Genomic DNA, 19351 nt, shown 5'->3' on the forward strand with positions numbered 1-19351 from the left:
TACTGAGTTAGCTGAAATTGCAGAGTACCGACAGAAACACTGATTTGGGGGTAGGGGGTTCCTTATTCTAACATTGGAAGTTAGCCAATCATCACCATGATGCTCATTCATTTTAAATGGATTTCGTACTATGGTCTCTTCTTAACCCATCACCATCAGTTTCTTGGTGATGTGTTCCATGAATGCACCTAATTAAAAGGGTTTTTCCTTCTTATGCCATGTGTGTTTCATTTCACCTTCTCCATAGAACATCAGTGGCAATTTTTGGAGATCTTTTATCACGTAAGTGCTGACCTAGAGTTATACATTATTATCCTGCATACACAGGACATCTGAATTTTGGTGTTTGTGAGAACACTTCACTTAAAACTTCAACTCCAACTTTTTTTTTTAAATGTGTCAGTTCTGAAGGAGGTCATTATTACATCAGGCTACATTTTCAATTACTTTATTCTGCACTGCTAGTTTCAAGCACGGCCCATTGTCAAGTACTTCTATGGTGACAGATGAGGATATATTGTCCTCATCTCATCAAAAAACTGAGCACCATCCATATTTGTGCATACCATGATTGTAAATGTTCATAACCTTGTAATACAAGGCTATAAATCACACTTATCAAGCAAACGATGTAAGTGTGATTTACAGCCAGGCATTAAAAGATGATGAACACTGATAACCACACTACGCACAAAGATACATGGCAAGTGATTTTCTGATAACATGGGAACAATGCAGCTGAATCTGTTACAACAGATGCACTTGAGAAAGGCTTTGTCCAAAACAGCAGGGTGAAATAATGTAATTTAAAATATAGCCATGTGGAATAACATCCCCTTTCAAATTCAGTGAGGCTGTGGTGCCCATCCTGAAGTAATTGATGTGTCACTCATTTATGTTAACCGTTTACAACCTACTGAAACCCCGCTTCTACACTTTTCAAGGGACTTAAAAAGCAGGGGGGTGGGGGATGCAAGATGCGGGAAAATGAAATGTAAAATGTGGGAAATTACTTTTTAAGCAAGAAAAGTTGTGTATATGACTCCCATTGCATTTTCGTTTTTTACAAATGATGTTTGTAAGTAATAGGCATTAAAACATTCACCTGGGACTTGTTTATTAGATAATATATGTAACCTGGATTTTGCACTGTATTTAGGTGCTGATTTAACTAGAACTGGAAAGCAGAAATGTCTGATTTCATTTCATTCATCATAATCAATGTTTTTACAAAGGGTGCAACTTTTTCATTGATTACTTAGATAATGCTTGCGTGACTGCATCAGTTATGCATTTTTTCGTGCTTAGCATAATGTATTTCCAGAATGTGATCTCATTCTCAGGCACAAATATTTACGTAAGCATTTTGAGTGATGTTAGAATGTTTTTTGTTTTGTGCCTCTTGCACTGCTGTCATCGTTTTGTAGTTATAAGGTACTGTGCCACCTCCATTATGCAGTAAACTGCACAGGGTCAAACCATTACACATACACTGTTTATTTCTTAGTTACCACAAGACATACTTATGTAAATATTTGCACTTGACGATGAGAATGTTGTTGTTGTTGTGGTCTTCAGTCCTGAGACTGGTTTGATGCAGCTATCCATGCTACTCTATCCTGTGCAGGCTTTTTCACCTCCCAGTACCTACTGCAGCCTACATCCTTCTGAATCTGCTTAGTGTATTCATCTCTTGGTCTCCCTCTACGATTTTTACCCTCCACGCTGCTTTCCAGTACTAAATTGGTGATCCCTTGATGCCTCAGAACATGTCCTACCAACCGATCCCTTCTTCAAGTCAAGTTGTGCCACAAACTCCTCTTCTCCCCAATTCTATTCAATACATCCTCATTAGTTGATGTGATCTACCTATCTAATCTTCAGCATTCTTCTGTAGCACCACATTTCGAAAGCTTCTATTCTCTTCTTGTCTAAACTATTTATTGTCCATGTTTCACTTCCATACAAGGCTACAATCCATACAAATACTTTCAGAAACGACTTCCTGACACTTAAATCTATACTCGATGTTAACAAATTTCTCTTCTTCAGAAACGCTTTCCTTGCCATTGCCAGTCTACATTTTATATCCTCTCTACTTTGGCCATCATCAGTTATTTTGCTCCCCAAATAGTAAAACTCCTTTACTACTTTAAGTGTCCCATTTCCTAATCTAATTCCCTCAGCATCACCCGACTTAATTCCACTACATTCCATTATCCTCGTTTTGCTTTCGTTGATGTTCATCTTATATCCTCCTCTCAAGACACTGTCCATTCTGTTCAACTGCTCTTTCAAGTCCTTTGCTGTCTCTGGCAGAATTACAATGTCATCGGCGAACCTCAAAGTTTTTATTTCTTCTCCATGGATTTTAATACCTACTCCGAACTTTTCTTTTGTTTCCTTTATTGCTTGCTTAATATACAGATTGAATTGCACCGGGGAGAGGCTACAACCCTGGCTCACTCCCTTCCCAACCACTGCTTCCCTTTCATGTCCCTCAACTCTTATTATAACTGCCATCTGGTTTCTGTACAAATTGTAAATAGCCTTTCGCTCCCTGTATTTTACCCCTGCCACCTTCAGAATGTCAACATTGTCAAAAGCTTTCTCTAAGTCTACAAATGCTAGAAACGTAGGTTTGCCTTTCCTTAATCTAGCTTCTAAGATAAGTCGTAGGGTCAGTATTGTCCCACGTGTTCCAACATCTCTACGGAATCCAAACTGATCTTTCCCAAGGTCGGCTTCTACCAGTTTTTCCATTTGTCTGTATAAAATTCGCGTTAGTATTTTGCAGCTGTGACTTATTAAACCGATAGTTCGGTAATTTTCACATCTGTCAACGCCTGCTTTCTTTGGGATTGGGATTATTATATTCTTCTTGAAGTCTGAGGGAATTTCGCCTGTCTCATATATCTTGCTCACCAGATGGTAGAGTTTTGTCAGCACTGGCTCTGCCAAGGCCGTCAGTAGTTCTAATGGAATGTTGTCTACTCCCGAGGCCTTGTTTCGACTTAGGCCTTTCAGTGCTCTGTCAAACTCTTCACGCAGTATCATATCTCCTATTTCATCTTCATCTACCTCCTCTTCCATTTCTATAATATTGCCTCAAGAACATCGCCCCTGTATAGACCCTCTATATACTCCTTCCACCTTTCTGCTTTCACTTCTTTGCTTAGAACTGGGTTTCCATCTGAGCTCTTGATATTCATGCAAGTGGTTCTTTTTTCTCCAAAGGTCTCTCTAATTTTCCTGTAGGCAGTATCTATCTTACCCCTCGTGAGAAAAGCCTCTACCTCCTTACATTTGTCCTCTAGCCATCCCTGCTTAGCCATTTTGCACTTCCTGCCGTCTCATTTTTGAGACGTTTGTATTCCTTTTTGCCTGCTTCACTTACTGCATTTTTGTATTTTCTCCTTTCATCAATTAAATTCAGTATCTCTTCTGTTACCCAAGGATTTCTACTAGCTCTCGTCTTTTTACCTACTTGATCCTCTGCTGCCTTCACTATCTCATTCCTCAAACCTACCCATTCTTCTTCTACTATATTTCTTTCACCCATTCCTGTTCCCTTATGCTCTCCCTGAAACTCTGTACAACCTCTGGTTCTTTTAGTTTATCCAGGTCCCATCTCCTTAAATTACCACCCTTTTGCAGCTTCTTCAGTTTTAATCTACAGTTCATAACCAATAGATTGTGGTCAGAGTCCACATCTGCCCCTGGAAATGTCTTACAATTTAAAATCTGGTTCCTAAATCTCTATCTTACCATTATGTAATCTATCTGAAACCTTCTAGTATCTCCAGGGTTCTTCCATGTATACAACCTTGTTTCATGATTGTTGAACCAAGTGTTAGCTATGATTAAGTTATGCTCTGTGCAAAATTCTACCAGGCGGCTTCCTCTTTCATTTCTTAGCCCCAATCCACATTCACCTACTATGTTTCCTTCTCTTCCTTTTCCTACTGTCGAATTCCAGTCACCCATGACTATTAAATTTTTGTCTGCCCGCACTACCTCAATAATTTCTTTTACCTCATCATACATTTCATCAATTTCTTCATCATCTGCAGAGCTAGTTGGCATATAAACTTGTACTACTGTAGTAGGCATGGGCTTCGTGTCTACCTTGGCTACAGTAACGCGTTCACTATGCTGTTTGTAGTAGCTTACCCGCACTTGTATTTTTTTATTCATTATTAAATCTACTCCTGCATTACCCCTATTTGATTTTGTATTTATAACCCTGTATTCACCTGACCAAAAGTCTTGTTCCTCCTGCCACCAAACTTCACTAATTCCCACTATATCTAACTTTAACCTATCCATTTCCCTTTTTAAATTTTCTAACCTACCTGCCCGATTAAGTGATCTGACATTCCATGCTCCGATCCGTAGAACGCCAGTTTTCTTTCTCCTGATAACGACGTCCTCCTGAGTAGTCACCGCCCGGAGATCCGAATGGGGGACTATTTTACCTCCGGAATATTTTACCCAAGAGGACGCTATCATCATTTAAATATACAGTAAAGCTGCATGCCCTCGGGAAAAATTACGGCTGTAGTTTCCCCTTGCTTTCAGCCGTTCGCAGTACCACAACAGCGAGGCCGTTTGGTTAGTGTTACTGGGCCAGATCAGTCAATCATCCAGACTGTTACCCCTGAAACTACTGAAAAGGCTGCTGCCCTTCTTCAGGAACCACACGTTTGTCTGGCCTCTCAACAGATACCCCTCCGTTGTGGTTGCACCTACGGTATGGCTATCTGTATCATTGAGGCACACAAGCCTCCCCACCAATGGCAAGGTCCATGGTTCATGGGGGGAGGAGAATATATTCTTGAAATGCATTGTGCCAAACATGGAAAAATACATAACTGGTGCAAGTGCTTCATTATTTAAATCATAAACATTTAAGCAGCACAAAGGAGAGCAGCAGTGTCAACTAGATGTGTTACTGGCTAAACAAAAAAACTTGCGAAGATATTATGATGATCACAAAGTGACACATGCACTATAGACAGTTTGAAAACTGTTGACAGATCATGATATCTTTATTCACTTGAACATTTATAAATACTACTTGGAAGTCAGCATAATTTTCTGTCAATTACATCAGTTCCTTCTCCATGAACATTATTTCATAAAGTATAAATTGTGGGAAAATTTCAGGTATATTAATGCAAAAATGGGTGCAAATTAATGTTATAAACATAGGAAATTTGACACAGGGCATTAAAATAGGTTGTGAACAACAGGAAAATGTTAATTCTTGAAACGTAGAGTGGGGTTGTACTGTACCTCAAAAAATTGTCTCTTGACACTTATGCTTTGTTTTTGTGATACATTGCAAAGGCTGTATCAGGACTTGATATTTTTCATATCAGAGTTTTCCTACAGGTTTTACAATACCTGTACAAAGGAAAAAGCCTACACTGTGCATAAATAACAACGTAAATACATAAAGTTTTATTAATAAAAGTTGTTTCAACAGTCTACTAAAGTTCTTTGATTCTATTTGGTACTTAGATAGAAATAAATGATATAAAGAATAAAGAAAAAGGTGCAATGTACAGCCTTCTAAATGTTGTCTGATGAATTTGTACGTATATCTATTCTTGAGCGAATGAATGATGTGTTTTAAATGTTTGGATGACAATTTCCGTATTTGGTTCTCAGTTGTGTGAAAAATTTATTATACAACTTTGGTCAAGAACATCTGTTAAGAATTTTGCTTTCATCATTAATAAATTCTACTACTAAATTCTGACCTTTCCCTATCACAGACAGTCCCTCGTAATCTCTCTCACACTGTTCAATTCTGGGCTACGTAAGCAATGTTTTTGGGCTATACAAGCAATGTTTCACCTATTAAGTGCGGCTATTTTTTTCATTCCACAATGTTCTGTTGGCATCCAATGTGAATTGTCTTTGGGCACAAATAATGGTGTCAAACTGCACAGCAGACACCTTATAGTGAAAAGAATAATCTGATTCATCACCACACAACAGAATATGGGATACTGAGCCAATGATATGCATTTATAGATACACTTTTTAAAACACTCGCTGATGAGAGAGAGGGAGACAGTAGAGGAGCAGCATGGTACACATAGCTCTATGTCCTGTTTCAGAGGAGGCAGGAGGAGGGGGGCAGGATTTTGTGTAATTCCCACCTTCTGCGAAAGGAAGTGTGACCAGTGCTTTATCCCCCAACTCTCCAAAGATGAAATACTGCCAGGCTCAGACCTTGTGCAAAATTGATCTTACTGGAAAAATTAACAAGGACAGATGGTTCTATCATTCCTGTGAGGGAGTATGTCTACAACACTAACTGGGTTGACAACATGGGAGCAGTCAGTTGAGGAGGATCTCTTATAGCCACTTGCCACAGAAAGACCAACAGTTAAACAAGGTCTCACTTCTAGGCAGACGGCATTGGAGAGCAGATGCGTTGTGCAGCTGTCTCTGTAGGACCAGTCTCTGCTCATAATGCCAGTTCTGTGCACTTCCGAGGCCAAAGAACTGAAAAGAAGAAGGGACGGTATGATAGGACACCTATAATGACATCTGGAAATAATCTCTATGGTACTAGAGGGAGCTGTAGAGGGTAAAAACTGTAAAGGAAGACAGAGATTGGGATAAGTGGAGCAAATAACTGTGGGCGTAGGTTGCAAATGGTACTATGGGATGAAGAGGCTGGCACAAGACAGGAATACAGAACAGGATGCGTCAAACCAGTCAGAACACTGATGACTTATAAAGGAGACCGTATTTTCTTCAATTATTTTGACTAGTCATATAGACACAGTAAGTTGAAGAAATCAATCAGCCAAGAGCAGTTAATTAATCGCAGATGGACACTGACAAGAGGGTACCACTACAACCTCTGCGTAAACACGATTTTAACACCAATACAAGGAAATTTGACAAACGGGAACTCTTAACAACACAGTCTCGGTACAGGCTTGGGGCACTGCAGTACGCTTACTTGCTGCAAGCAGTCGTTTGAAACGAAAAAGTACCTTGTGCAAAAGGGAATTAACAATACAGCTCTGGCCACAATCTCTAGTTCACACGTAGCGCAAATGAAAATTATTAGAACAACTGTGCAGAAATGAATATTCAGAGAATGTAAGAAACTGTACCTTGACATTGTACTTGTCAGCCAGTGCGAGGATAGGCATAACCACACTGTGGTTGATGCGTATCTGGCCAGTATAGAAGTAACGCATGAAGCTAGCGAACACTGCTGCACAGGCCGGACTCTCCTGCAAGCGGACGCGACGCTCCTGTGACTCACTCCACTCCCGTTTCATCAGCATCACCTGGGCACAAGGTATTCAAAACCAAAAGTTAGTTACTCTGTACATGACACAACATCACGGCTAATATTACAAGAGGGTGGAAAGAATGCGCTCCTTATCAAGCAAAACAAATGGAAGCCATTAATACACAAATATCATTAAAGACAGTGTAAATTAAATACTAACTAAAGACAACAAGGTAATATGCTGCTGCTGATGATGATGAACTCAGTTGCCAGACTCTATTATTATCGTTGTTGTTGTTGTTGGTGTTGGTGGTGGTAGTGTTGTTGTGGTCTTCTGTCCGATGACTGCTTCGATGGAGCTTTTCATGCTATTCTACCTAGTGAAAGCCTCTTCATCCCTGCACAGCTATTGCAACCTACTTACACTTGAATCTTCTTACTCTAATTTATTGTTTTCCTCCCTCTACAATTTCTACCTTCCACACTTCCTTCCGTTACCAGATTGACAATTCCTGGATGTGTCCTATAAATGACCTTTTTTTAGTCAATTTGTGCCAAACATTTATTTTCCCCCCCAATTCGGTTAAGTACTTCAAAAGTTATTGGGCTGGTGCACAAGTTCATAACATTTTTCCTTAGTTATTCGAATTCATGGTGAACCTTCAGCTGTCCTTTATTTTGCACAATTCGCTTCACTACTAGTTTTGGTCAAATAACGTGTCACCAGCTGTTGATGAGGACTTTGCTTCTTCACGAAAACTATTGCACACAACTATTATTGTAATTTTTTTTACTACTATGAGTGGCTCAAAAGAGCACACTACTCTTATAAGGTATTCTTTCCAGCCATTTATGCCAGCTTATGTTTGAATGTGGTCATTTGATCAAAACTAGTAGTGAAGCGAATTGTGCAAAATAAATAACAGCTGTAGGTTAGGTTCACCAAGAATTTTAACAATTATTTGGTGGCTGAACATCCCTACCTGCAAACATACATAAATTTTTCCATAAGTTTAACAAATATTTCAGTCATCAGTACCATATTCTCCTTCACTATTTACAACAGTCCACCAATGCTGGGGTAATTCTTCAATTCTGCAACTGTAGAACTCAGTGGTTTTGTGTGGAGAACACGTCAAGCCATGTTCGGCATGCATTTTCATCCGGTAAAGTTCCTTAAAGGTTGTTTGACAGAGAGCGGAAAAGGTGAAAATATTAGGGCACAAGATCAGGTCAATAAAGTGGGTGCACAATGACTTCCCAATCCACCCCTGTTTAACATTCTTTGTCAGCCTAGCAGAGTGCGGGCGTGCATTATCGTAGAGTAGCATCATCCCACGCAGTCTTGCTGTTCGCTGTTCTTGGACTGCTTCTGCAAGACATCTCAGTTGTTGATAACAAATGTCAGCAGTGACGGTTACACCTTGGGAAGACAATTTGTTGATGTTCCACCAGATGCGTAACATTATCTTTTGTATATGCGTGCAGATCTTTGTATGGGGAGTTGCTGCTTTGTTTTGGCTCATCAGTCCTTTCTTTTCCTTATGTTAGCATAAAGACATTATTTCTCATCAAAAGTAACAATAAAGGACAGAAATAGCCAGTGTTGTTCATGAGCAATCTGCTGATTTCTGTCATTTTGGCTTAGAACACACAGTACCCATACACCCATTTTTTGAACCTTTCCCAACGAATGCAAATGTCGCACAATGGTGGAATAATCACAGTTCATCACATCTGTCAGTTCTTGGGTACAATGACTCGATCACTGTGGAGTAATCAGTTTAAACAATCTTCATCACACCCCAAAAGCCTTCCTGAATGTGGAGAGCTGCTAATGTCAAAACCATCCATCTTAAAACAAGAATACCATTTGCTTGCTGTGTTCTGTCCGATGGCATTATTGTCATGCATGACAAATGTTTCTGGCTGCATCTGCTGCTGTCACCCCTCTACTGGACTCAAACAGGTGGATATGGATGTTCTATCTCCAAATGACAACACATAAACTCAAACAGAGACTGGTACAAATAAAAACCCATAACAGAATACCAACAGGCAAAACAAAAATGCTACAAACTTATGCACCAACCTAGTATTTGATCTACCCAAGTAATTTTCAGCATTCTTCTGTGGCACCATATGTCAAAATCTTCTGGTGTCTCCTTGTCTAAACTGCTTTTCGCTCACATTTCGCTTCCATATAAAGCTACACTTCAGACAAATACCTTCAGAAAATATTTCCCAACATTTTATCTTTGATGTTAATAAATTTCTCTTTTTAAGAAATGCTTTACTTGTTATTGGCAGTCTACAATCTATATTCTCCCCACTCTGGCCATTATCTGAGCATTCCCCATGCGACTAGTGTGCACTGACAGGCTCCAATTTTAATCACAGTCGAAGAAATTACATTTGACATGCTGCAGTGGATTTGTCACGTAAATTAATTTTGATGGATGCCAGCAAAAAACAATGGAAACAATAGAACCTGTGGGATTTTACAAAAGAAGTCCAATTGCTTTTCAGATTGAATTCATTTCCACAGACCACCATTTTGTAATCAGGTGTGAATGCAATTTCAAAATTAATCAATTCCAAACAGACCACGAGTCAAGTTTGAATGTGAATATTCACTAAAAGAGAACTTCAAGTAAACAAAGACTTTATTAAAATAATTAAAATCATATACAAGCCACTGCACATCAGTTTGTAGCAAAAGCAGATGGAACATAGTTTTATATATATTAGTGGCTAACCACATCTACAAGAATTTCAATTAGAAAAGCGTCAGAACTACAGCTGTTGCAGCATACAAGCCAAATAGTAGACTATAAAGGAGATTGCTTATAAAAACAATGGTATGAGCCATCCTAGAATATTGCTCAAATGTAAGGGATGTGTATCAAATAGGACTAACAGGGAGTATTGAAAGTACACAAAGAAGAACAGCATGAATGATCATATATTTGCTTGCAACATGGGAGAACATCACACTGAAGCTGGAAAAACTCAACTTTTTGACACTTCGAAGATAGAAGCAAACTATCCCATGAAAGTGTACTTACAAAGTTCCAAGAAATAGAATTAAATGAGGAATTTTGGAATACACAGAGCCTTTAAAAAAGAATACACATATTACACAGTTATTATACTGTCAAAACTATCAATCGTTGTGCCACAGTTCAGTTATTGGAGAAACAAATACGCTGTGAAGTTTCTATTCATTGCCACTTCATGTCGGTTGTCTTCTGTTGTTTACTGTCAAAGGTTCCAAAACGGCTACTCCTCATCAGAAATCGTTGTGCTTTCTCAAGTTTGAAGTAATTCCAAGAGTACAGTGCAAAGCAGTTTCATGGTGAAGAACCAAACTGACCCTCCGAATGGATGGGACATTTGCAGATGGTATTGACCGTTTTTAGACACTAGATATGTACATAAAGGAAAGAGTCTGGGCTGCACTAGTGTTAATGACAAAAATGTTGCATTAATTCAAACCACTTTCCACTGTAGTCCTACAAAATCAACTTCTTGTGCCAGCTGGGAGATACAACTGGCTAAAACAACAATTTTGTGCGTTTTGAGATGTCGGTTTGTTATGAAGCCTCCCAAGTGACAGCTGTTACAAGCTCTAGGTCATAACGACAAGCACAAATGTGAGGCATTTTCTGACAAGCTTGAGTGCTACTGACAATTATAACACTTTCTCACACTGCATCATGTTCAGTGATGAAGTGACTGAGAACCTTGGTGGGAAATTAAACAAACACAATGTTCAAATTTCAGGTCTACAGAAACCCACATCCAGGCATTCAACGTGTACAAGTTTCATCCAAAGTCAATGCATTTTGTGCAATATCTCAAGCTCATTCTTCTTTGATGGAAACACGGTTAATGGTCAGCAGTATCTTGCTGTGTTAGAAAACTGGTTGTTTCTGGGGCTGAACGAGCACAACTTCGTTTTTCAACAAGACGGAGCGTGTGAATGAAACACTACTGAGCTGCTGGATTGGTCACCAAACACTCAGTGACTTAGCACTTCTCGGCTAGCCTCAACAGTTATCCGATTTGTTGGTGCTCTATGACTTCTTCCTGTGGAGTTTCATTAAGCGCAATGTTTATGTGCCAACACTACCACTGATCCTAGAAGAGTTGAAGAACCAGATCTGAACTGATATAGGTAACGTCAGTGACAATGGATGTGCTAACCCAAGTATGGGAAGAGTTCAAGAATCAAGGTGGTGATAGTGGGGGACATACTGAACATGTGTAACCTAAATTTGGGAGATTCGTAAATATGTGTTCCAAGTTTCATACTTGTACATCTCACAGTTTAATAAATACAAATGCAGATTGATAACTCATATAAAATAGCAAGGAAAAACATATGTTTCATAAAAAACTCACCCTACTTTTCGACAGTCTCCTCTGCAAGACATACACCTGGTTCACCAATTCTCCAGCTTTTTCATTCCACCAGAAAAATAGGTTCTGTGAAATACTCATTGACTGCAACTATCATTTGGTCATTTGATGAAAATTTCTTCCCAGTAAACCAAAGGGAACACGAAGTAAATTGGGTCCCAGTTTGGTGAACAGGGTGAATGCGGAACCATTTCAAAGCCCAGTTTGTGCACTTTTTCCATAGTTATCACTGATGTGTGAGGCGGAAAGAGAATGTTTTTGTGTGCATACACTGGTATTTCTCAGCCAACTCAAGTTTCAAACAATCTAACAATGATCAATCATGGTTCTGTCTTTTTCCAAATAATCTATCAAGATTATTCCTTGGGAACTGCAAAAAAACTGTGCCCTTCACATTACCAGCTGACAAAATGGTCTTTGCCTCCTTCGGTGCACTTTCACCAGCCTTTGTCCATTTGTTTTATCTGCCATTTTGACTGGTGTATAATGATAGATCCAGGTTTCATCAACAGTCACAAATCAACACAAGAAGTCTTGCTGATTGTGATTATGAAATGTACCAGATACGCTTTTGGCCAATTGTGAGCAATCGTGAGACACACCTCACACACATAAGATGCCTACAGTTTAAGTCCACCCATGTTTGAATTCATTAATCCGAAAGTAAATTGTCTTCAATGATGAAGCAGAGTAATTATGATCTTCATCCAATTCTGCTTTGATTTGTGTCGCAGTCCTACAATTCAAATGAAAATGTTTAACACCACCACAAAACACTGTTTTCTACGTTTTCAACTGCAGTTAACACAATAGCAAATTCAGACAGCTGTCAACAATGCACTGTCCATAATTGAAATCCTTGATACGATCCTTGGAATAATGAGGCTTACCAAACATTGAGGCACAATAAAAATGTTCCATTATTTCTTGGAACTGTACCATACTTATCAAGCCACACTAGTATATGCATTCAAAATACATATGTTCTTTTTGAAACACCCTGTACTATGAACCCTACGCATCATTCCCTTATCGATCACAAACACAAGATCAGACAAATTACAGCATGCAGGAGTTTAAATCATTCTTCCCATGCTCCATAATGAATGGAACTGGAAGAAGCCCTAATAACTGATACAGCGGGAATTAGCTTTTGCCACATATTTTGCAGTGGTTTGTGGAGAGTAGATGCAGTTATCTCCACCTCCATTAGCCATTGCAAGAAGTACCAAGTTAGTATATTAACTGAAAAATTGTCATAGAGCACCTTTAACTCTGATGCAGTTTTTCGTTTGGTGACATGTTTAAAAATTGAACATTAATTGTCAGCTGCTAGACCTTCACCAATAACTACGTACCTGGAAAACTTCACTGGATGCACACAGTATGAGCCTGTGAGCTGGATACTCAACTCCCGACACCACGAGAGTCACATCGCTCATGAGGTGCTCTGCGTACAGTGTCGACAACTTCTCCAGCACAGTGTTAGAGTTATCCACCTAAAGTATGAGAAAAGTGCACAAATATTAACACCACAAAATTACTTTCCAAGAACACAAGTAGGACACAACATTTATAGCAACAGAGTTTGTATCACATTACAATGGCATACAAGTTCAAAAATGTCACGTATGCTGAAATGAAACAGAAGTAGGCTGTTTCATAAAAAGTTAGCATTCTTCTGGATGATTTTTCTATAACTTTCGCCATTTCCTAAACCTCAACAGTTCTTTCCCTTCATGCTTCTTCCTTTTCCTTCAACCGTTCTGACAGGAGAAGGAGCCACTGGCTCCGAACACTTGTTTAATACCATAAATTTTGTACTTTCTCCTGCTGCCGCTTGGTGAGTAGATTTTTTTATCTATCCATATTTTATTGCCCATTTTGATGCAATAGTGATTTTTACTTAACCAGACAAGGTTTAATAATAAGACTGGTTTTCGAGAGAGAAATGATAGCAAACAACGATCTTACTGACAGATTTCATCCAAATTACTGATATATGCAAGGACTGGACAAAAATTAAAGTGATGGGAGCTCCAGATGGCCAAGCGTTTAGGGAAAAAATAGCATTTTTGGCATCGGTCGGGTGACACAACAGCCATTTATTTTATCACAGATTCCAGGCAGCAGTTGGAGGAGCAGAATGATAATTTGAGGGTCGTGGGATCAGGTCCCTGCATTGACAATTTTTTTTTAATTTCAATTTTTAAGTTACTTACAATGAAAATAAACCAAAATGCTCAATTATTTTATTTCTTAATATTTTCATAAACACACAAAAAGTTAAATTTGAGACAGCAAATCCCAATAAGGGATTTTATTTACAGTGTCCACAGTGACTGCAAATAACTTTCCAAGACAGGAGTATAATTAAAGCGTACATGACTTTACGTTCCATAACTTTAATTTTAACTTCTGAAGAGTGTTACACATAATTTGTGCCATCAGAGGGAACTTTGAGGAATGTATACCAAATTTGTTTTCTACAGAAACTTTAAAACAACCAAGCAATTGCAGAAATGCGTCATCTGTAACATGTGGAAGATGCTGAGATGATGACTGCTTCCCATTTTACAAAGATTGCAGCCCTAGAATGCATAAATAATCAACTATAGAATAATAAAAGGATCTAATCTTATATGTGAACTTATCATGTATGCCTCATAGTCTTTCCAGGACATCTTTTTTGTAGAATCCTCATGCATGATGAAACGACAATCCTTTCTTGGAAATTTATTTGCTAGCCCAATTTTTCATTTCCATTACCTTTTCATGTTTCTTATGAAAATAAGAAATACAATGCACTGAGCATTATTTCAGTGTATTGCAGCGAAAAGATGCAAAAATCGAAAATAAAAAGTCCAAATATGGACTCAATCCCATGATCTGCAGATTGCTATTCTGTACTTTCACTGTTATGCAAACTGCTACCTGGCAACCATGGTAACTTAAGTGGCTCATGCCTTGCCTGATGTGCACCAAAAAAATGATATTTTTTTTCTTAACATTTTGCAGTCTGGATCTCCCATTTCTGTCACTTTCATTTACAGCAAAGCCTTGCATATATACCATAAAATTGAATGAAACTGGTGATGAAGAATAGGCGTGGTCTCTTCGGTAAACAAAATAAATAGCTGGTCTGATAAATGGCACCTTGCTCTAAATGTACAAAAATGTAAGTTGATGAAGAAGAACAGCAAAAACAATCCCTTAATATTCAAATACAGCTACAATATGTACTGTTTGACACAGCCAGGTTTATTGAATATCTATGTGTAATGTTGCAAATGGATATGAAATGGAATGAGCACAAAGGTTGTTGTAGGTCAATTTCGTTTCATTGGGAGAATTTTAGGAAAGTATGGTTCACATCTGTAAAGGAGAGTACTTATAGAACAGTAATGGGAATAACGATGTGGACCAGATGAATGCCCAATGTGCAGGACATTTATAAATGGAAATTTGCCCAAAGCAGTGCATTTATAAAAAAAAGTACTTTTCAAACTTTTTTCTGCTACAATGTATAATTTACCAATTAAAATAATGGAATGGGAAGACACTTCTGATATTAAAGATTAATAAATGTTTACACTTGCCTTTATGGCTAAGAACAAGAGGAAAGTAATGAGTGACTGAGCCAGTGATTATATATTATTAAAAATATAAATTATAAATGCCCTGGTATTTTACACCATTAAGTGGGACCTATTATTGAGTACTACTCTAATGTTTGGGATCCCCACCAGGTCGGATTAAAAGGAAGACATCAAAGAAATTCAGAAGTGGGCTGCCAGATTTGTTTAGTGGTAGGTTTGATCAGCACCCAAGTATTACTGAGATGCTTCATGAACTTGTGGGACCTCTGGAGGGAAGACCACATTCTTTTCACATAAAACTATTGAGAAAATTTTTGAGAGCCAGCATTTGACACTGACTGCACTGCAATTCTACTGCTGGCAATATACTTTTTTGTAGGGATCACAAAGATGAGATACGAGATATTAAGACTTGCACAGAAGTGTATAGGCAGCCTTTTCCCCTCACTCTATTTTTGGATGTAGATATCTGGTAGGAAGATAAAAAATGAGGCAACTTTCCACAGAATAAGTGAAGAAGGAAATATGTGGGAGAGATATGTTACAAGAAGGGACAGGACACTAAGGCATTAGTTAAGACAACAGTGACAACAAGAAATAACTTCCTCGCTAATACAGGAATAGCTTTTTTTGGGGGGGGGGGGGGGGGGCAGCAAGTACTGTAGAGGAAGATAAATATTGGGATTCTTCAAGTAATAATTAAGGGCATTAGGAGTAAGTTCTACTCAGCAATGAGACTGACAAAGAAAAGGAAATGGGTCAGAAGATTGACACGAAAAAAGTCATCTTATCTCTAGTATTACTATTTAGCATTCCAATTGCTATTAGATGAATGCTGTCACATTTCATGACAAGAGGAAATAGTAGTGGATCACATCAAATCAGCCAGAAGAATAGTGACTCAAAGAAGAAGGAAAACGTCATAATTCTTACGAAAACCTGGAGGTGGAATGTGAAGCATTGTGTCATAAGAACAAACCCCCACAGACACATTGTTAGACATAGTTTTGCCTCTACACTTAACATGAAACAGTTAATGGTAGCCATGGTGAAAGTATGGAGAACTGTGTACTGCACATTAATGAAATTATTTCCAAATAATAGAATTTAAAGCAAAAAAAACATCACTAACATGTTTCAATACTTTCTTTGTAGTGCTCGAGAAGGTATGTGTATCTCAGAAAAGAATAACCTACTACAACAAAGTTTAAGCCCTACGGGGGTCTTTCTCCAGAAAATACTATTTATTAAACCAACAATCACACACTAGAAAAATTCTGGCGAGAAATGTCAGCTGCTGGAATTTTCTGTGACCTGTCTAACATAGTATATCACTAAAAATGTCACACACATGAGCAGAATTGCCAGCAATCTGGATTTAAGCAGAACTGTTCTGATTTTCCTCATGATAAAAAGACTACCCATTTAACTGTATCAGGATATGTAAAAATCCTGATTACATCAGAAATGAATATAACATAACACAGTCTGTTCATTATACTAAAGTTTAAATTAAGAGGCATTCTTGTAAATGTAACTGAAATAAAAATACAGCTTTTAGCGCAAAGAAAGCAAAGTTGGTAAACCAGCACATGTTGTTGTTAATGTACATTTTACACTTAACGAATCGTTTTTACAAGTGGTCTCATTGTCAGACAGTAACATAGTGAATTTCCAGTCCTGAAAAAGAAGTGAAAGCTGAGATTTAAAGCCAAGTTTAATAGAGGATGGTTCAAGGTTTACTCATGGTATAAAAAAGATAACTATAATGGTCACTGTATACAGTATATGCGGTCAAGGAAAAAAAAAAAAATTCCAGGATTTCTCAGTTAAAAATATGCTTTTTCCCTGGTGAAAATTCACTTTTTCCTGCAAGAAAGTACATTTTTCCCGTTTCAAGTGACAATATGCTTTCCCTCGACACTCTGAAGCTTATCAATCCATTGAATAGTGAAGCTTTTATATATCGACATTGAAATTCCTGGCACTTTAGGAAACGAAATCCAACAAGAAACAACATGTTTTGTAAAGATCTTTGATGCGTGATAAGATTTACAGTGCATATTTTCTTATTACGAAGAGGAGGGCAGAGGGGGGCAGAGGGGGGAGAGGGGGGAGAGGGGGGCAGAGGGGGGCAGAGGGGGGCAGAGGGGGGCAGAGGGGGGCAGAGGGGGGCAGAGGGGGGGAGAGGGGGGAGAGGGGGGAGAGGGGGGAGAGGGGGGAGAGGGGGGAGAGGGGGGAGAGGGGGGAGAGGGGGGAGAGGGGGGAGAGGGGGGAGAGGGGGGAGAGGGGGGAGAGGGGGGAGAGGGGGGAGAGGGGGGAGAGGGGGGAGAGGGGGGAGAGGGGGGAGAGGGGGGAGAGGGGGGAGAGGGGGGAGAGGGAGAGAGAGAGAGAGAGAGAGAGAGAGCACAAACGTGTGCGCGTGTGTGGACCCTTAAGGGAGAGGGGGGCAGGCTTCTCCTTAACCTGTAAAGTACTTCCCCCCCCCCCCCCCCCCTCTTTCAAAGTTCACCTTAGGGACAGAACAAACAGGCCTAGATGTATTCATCACAAAGAAAATTAATCAACACTCATTTAGCATTTACAGGAAAAACAACACAACAGACACAATCTTACATCAATCATCTAACCACCCATAGGCCCAAAAAGAATCTGCCCTCAGATACATGACGCAAAGATTAAACACAGTACCACTTGACAAACACAACTATAATAAGGAGTTGGACATACCAACAAAACTGAGAAAAGAAAAATACAAAAAAAGGAAACAAATGCACAAATCCAGAGATGGACATCACTTGCTACATGCACACATGCGCGAGCGTGCGCGCACACACACACACACACACACACACACACACACACACACACACAAAAATCACCACCACTGCAGAAAGAGAGAACAACACAGACACTTACCAGACAAGCTGGTACACACTCGCATACAGAAATAAACTGACACAGAACTGGGAACAGCCTCAAGAAACAAGAAATAAAAATAGCACACCAAAGCAACAACTCTTTACAGAAATGTCTAAAAAGGGAAAACAAATGGGTATCTACCAAAAATCTGACATTTACCAACTCCAGTGTAACAGCTGTGATGCTCTATATCTAGGACACACAAGCAGAACTTTCGAGAAAAGGTATAAACAACACAAAAGAGCATGGGAAATATGGCACCAGCCATTCATAATTTGCAGGACACCTCCGTCAAGAAAACCACCACCCTACCGCAATAGAAAAGGTCATGAAAGCAGTCAGACTCAGCAACAAGAAACATCTCCAACACCAACAAGAAAACTTACAAATTCAAAAAGCAATAATAGAGAACACAGACAAAAATCAGCAACCAGACGCTATTGAGAAGAAACACATAATAAATTAACAGACAAAAATCAGCAACCACACACTATTTAAACTAATAAAACCTGTGGCACAACACATAGCTGAACATCACACACTTGATGTCAATTGCTGCTTCACTACCAGAGCCACCTGGATCCTTCCCTCCACCAGCTGCTTTTCTGAACTGCACAGATGTAAATTAGCCTTACAACATGTTCTCCGTTCCCATAATTATCCCAGCCTCAGCCTATGGTAACACATTGTTCCCACAATCCCCACCCAACAGTTTCCACCCCCTCTGTCCTATTATCTCCTCCCCATCATTATCCCCCACCTTTTTTGTTTGCAGCCCTCTGCCGTCGCAGCCAAATGGCTTTCTCCGCTATTCTCCTTTTTCCCCTCCTCCCAGCCCCACAACCTCCTGATGCTACCTGGTCCGAGATGCTGGAGTTGGAGGACGCGCGTGTGTGTGTGTGTGTGTGTGTGTGTGTGTGTGTGTGTGTGTGTGTGTTGCTCAATTCCTACCTGGAGTTTCCACTGTTTGAGAAAAAAGGAACAACTTGTCACATGTTAATTTAGTGACTGAAATCAGAACCAATGACCCAAAAGGTTGGGAGAAACACAAGTATTTCAGTTACAGTAAACTTCCCGCCAGATTAAAACTGTGTGCCCGATCGAGACTCGAACTCGGGACCTTTGCCTTTCGCGG

At 39.3% G+C, this 19351-nt stretch overlaps 1 protein-coding gene across 2 annotated transcripts in view; it reads right to left on the reverse strand.

Moving 5' to 3' along the window:
* LOC126106508 (uncharacterized) overlaps window positions 1–19351 on the reverse strand; it is a 127659-nt gene that overhangs the window by 81004 nt on the left and 27304 nt on the right. For both annotated transcript variants that reach the window (XM_049912828.1, XM_049912827.1), the window contains exons 3-4: window positions 13054–13194; window positions 7146–7325 (exon numbers count right to left, since the gene is read on the reverse strand). In XM_049912828.1, coding sequence (XP_049768785.1) covers window positions 7146–7325; window positions 13054–13194 — 321 coding nt within the window. The remainder of the gene's footprint in view (window positions 1–7145; window positions 7326–13053; window positions 13195–19351) is intronic.

Source organism: Schistocerca cancellata, chromosome 10 (genome assembly GCF_023864275.1).
Source record: "Schistocerca cancellata isolate TAMUIC-IGC-003103 chromosome 10, iqSchCanc2.1, whole genome shotgun sequence".
NCBI lineage: Eukaryota > Metazoa > Arthropoda > Insecta > Orthoptera > Acrididae > Schistocerca > Schistocerca cancellata.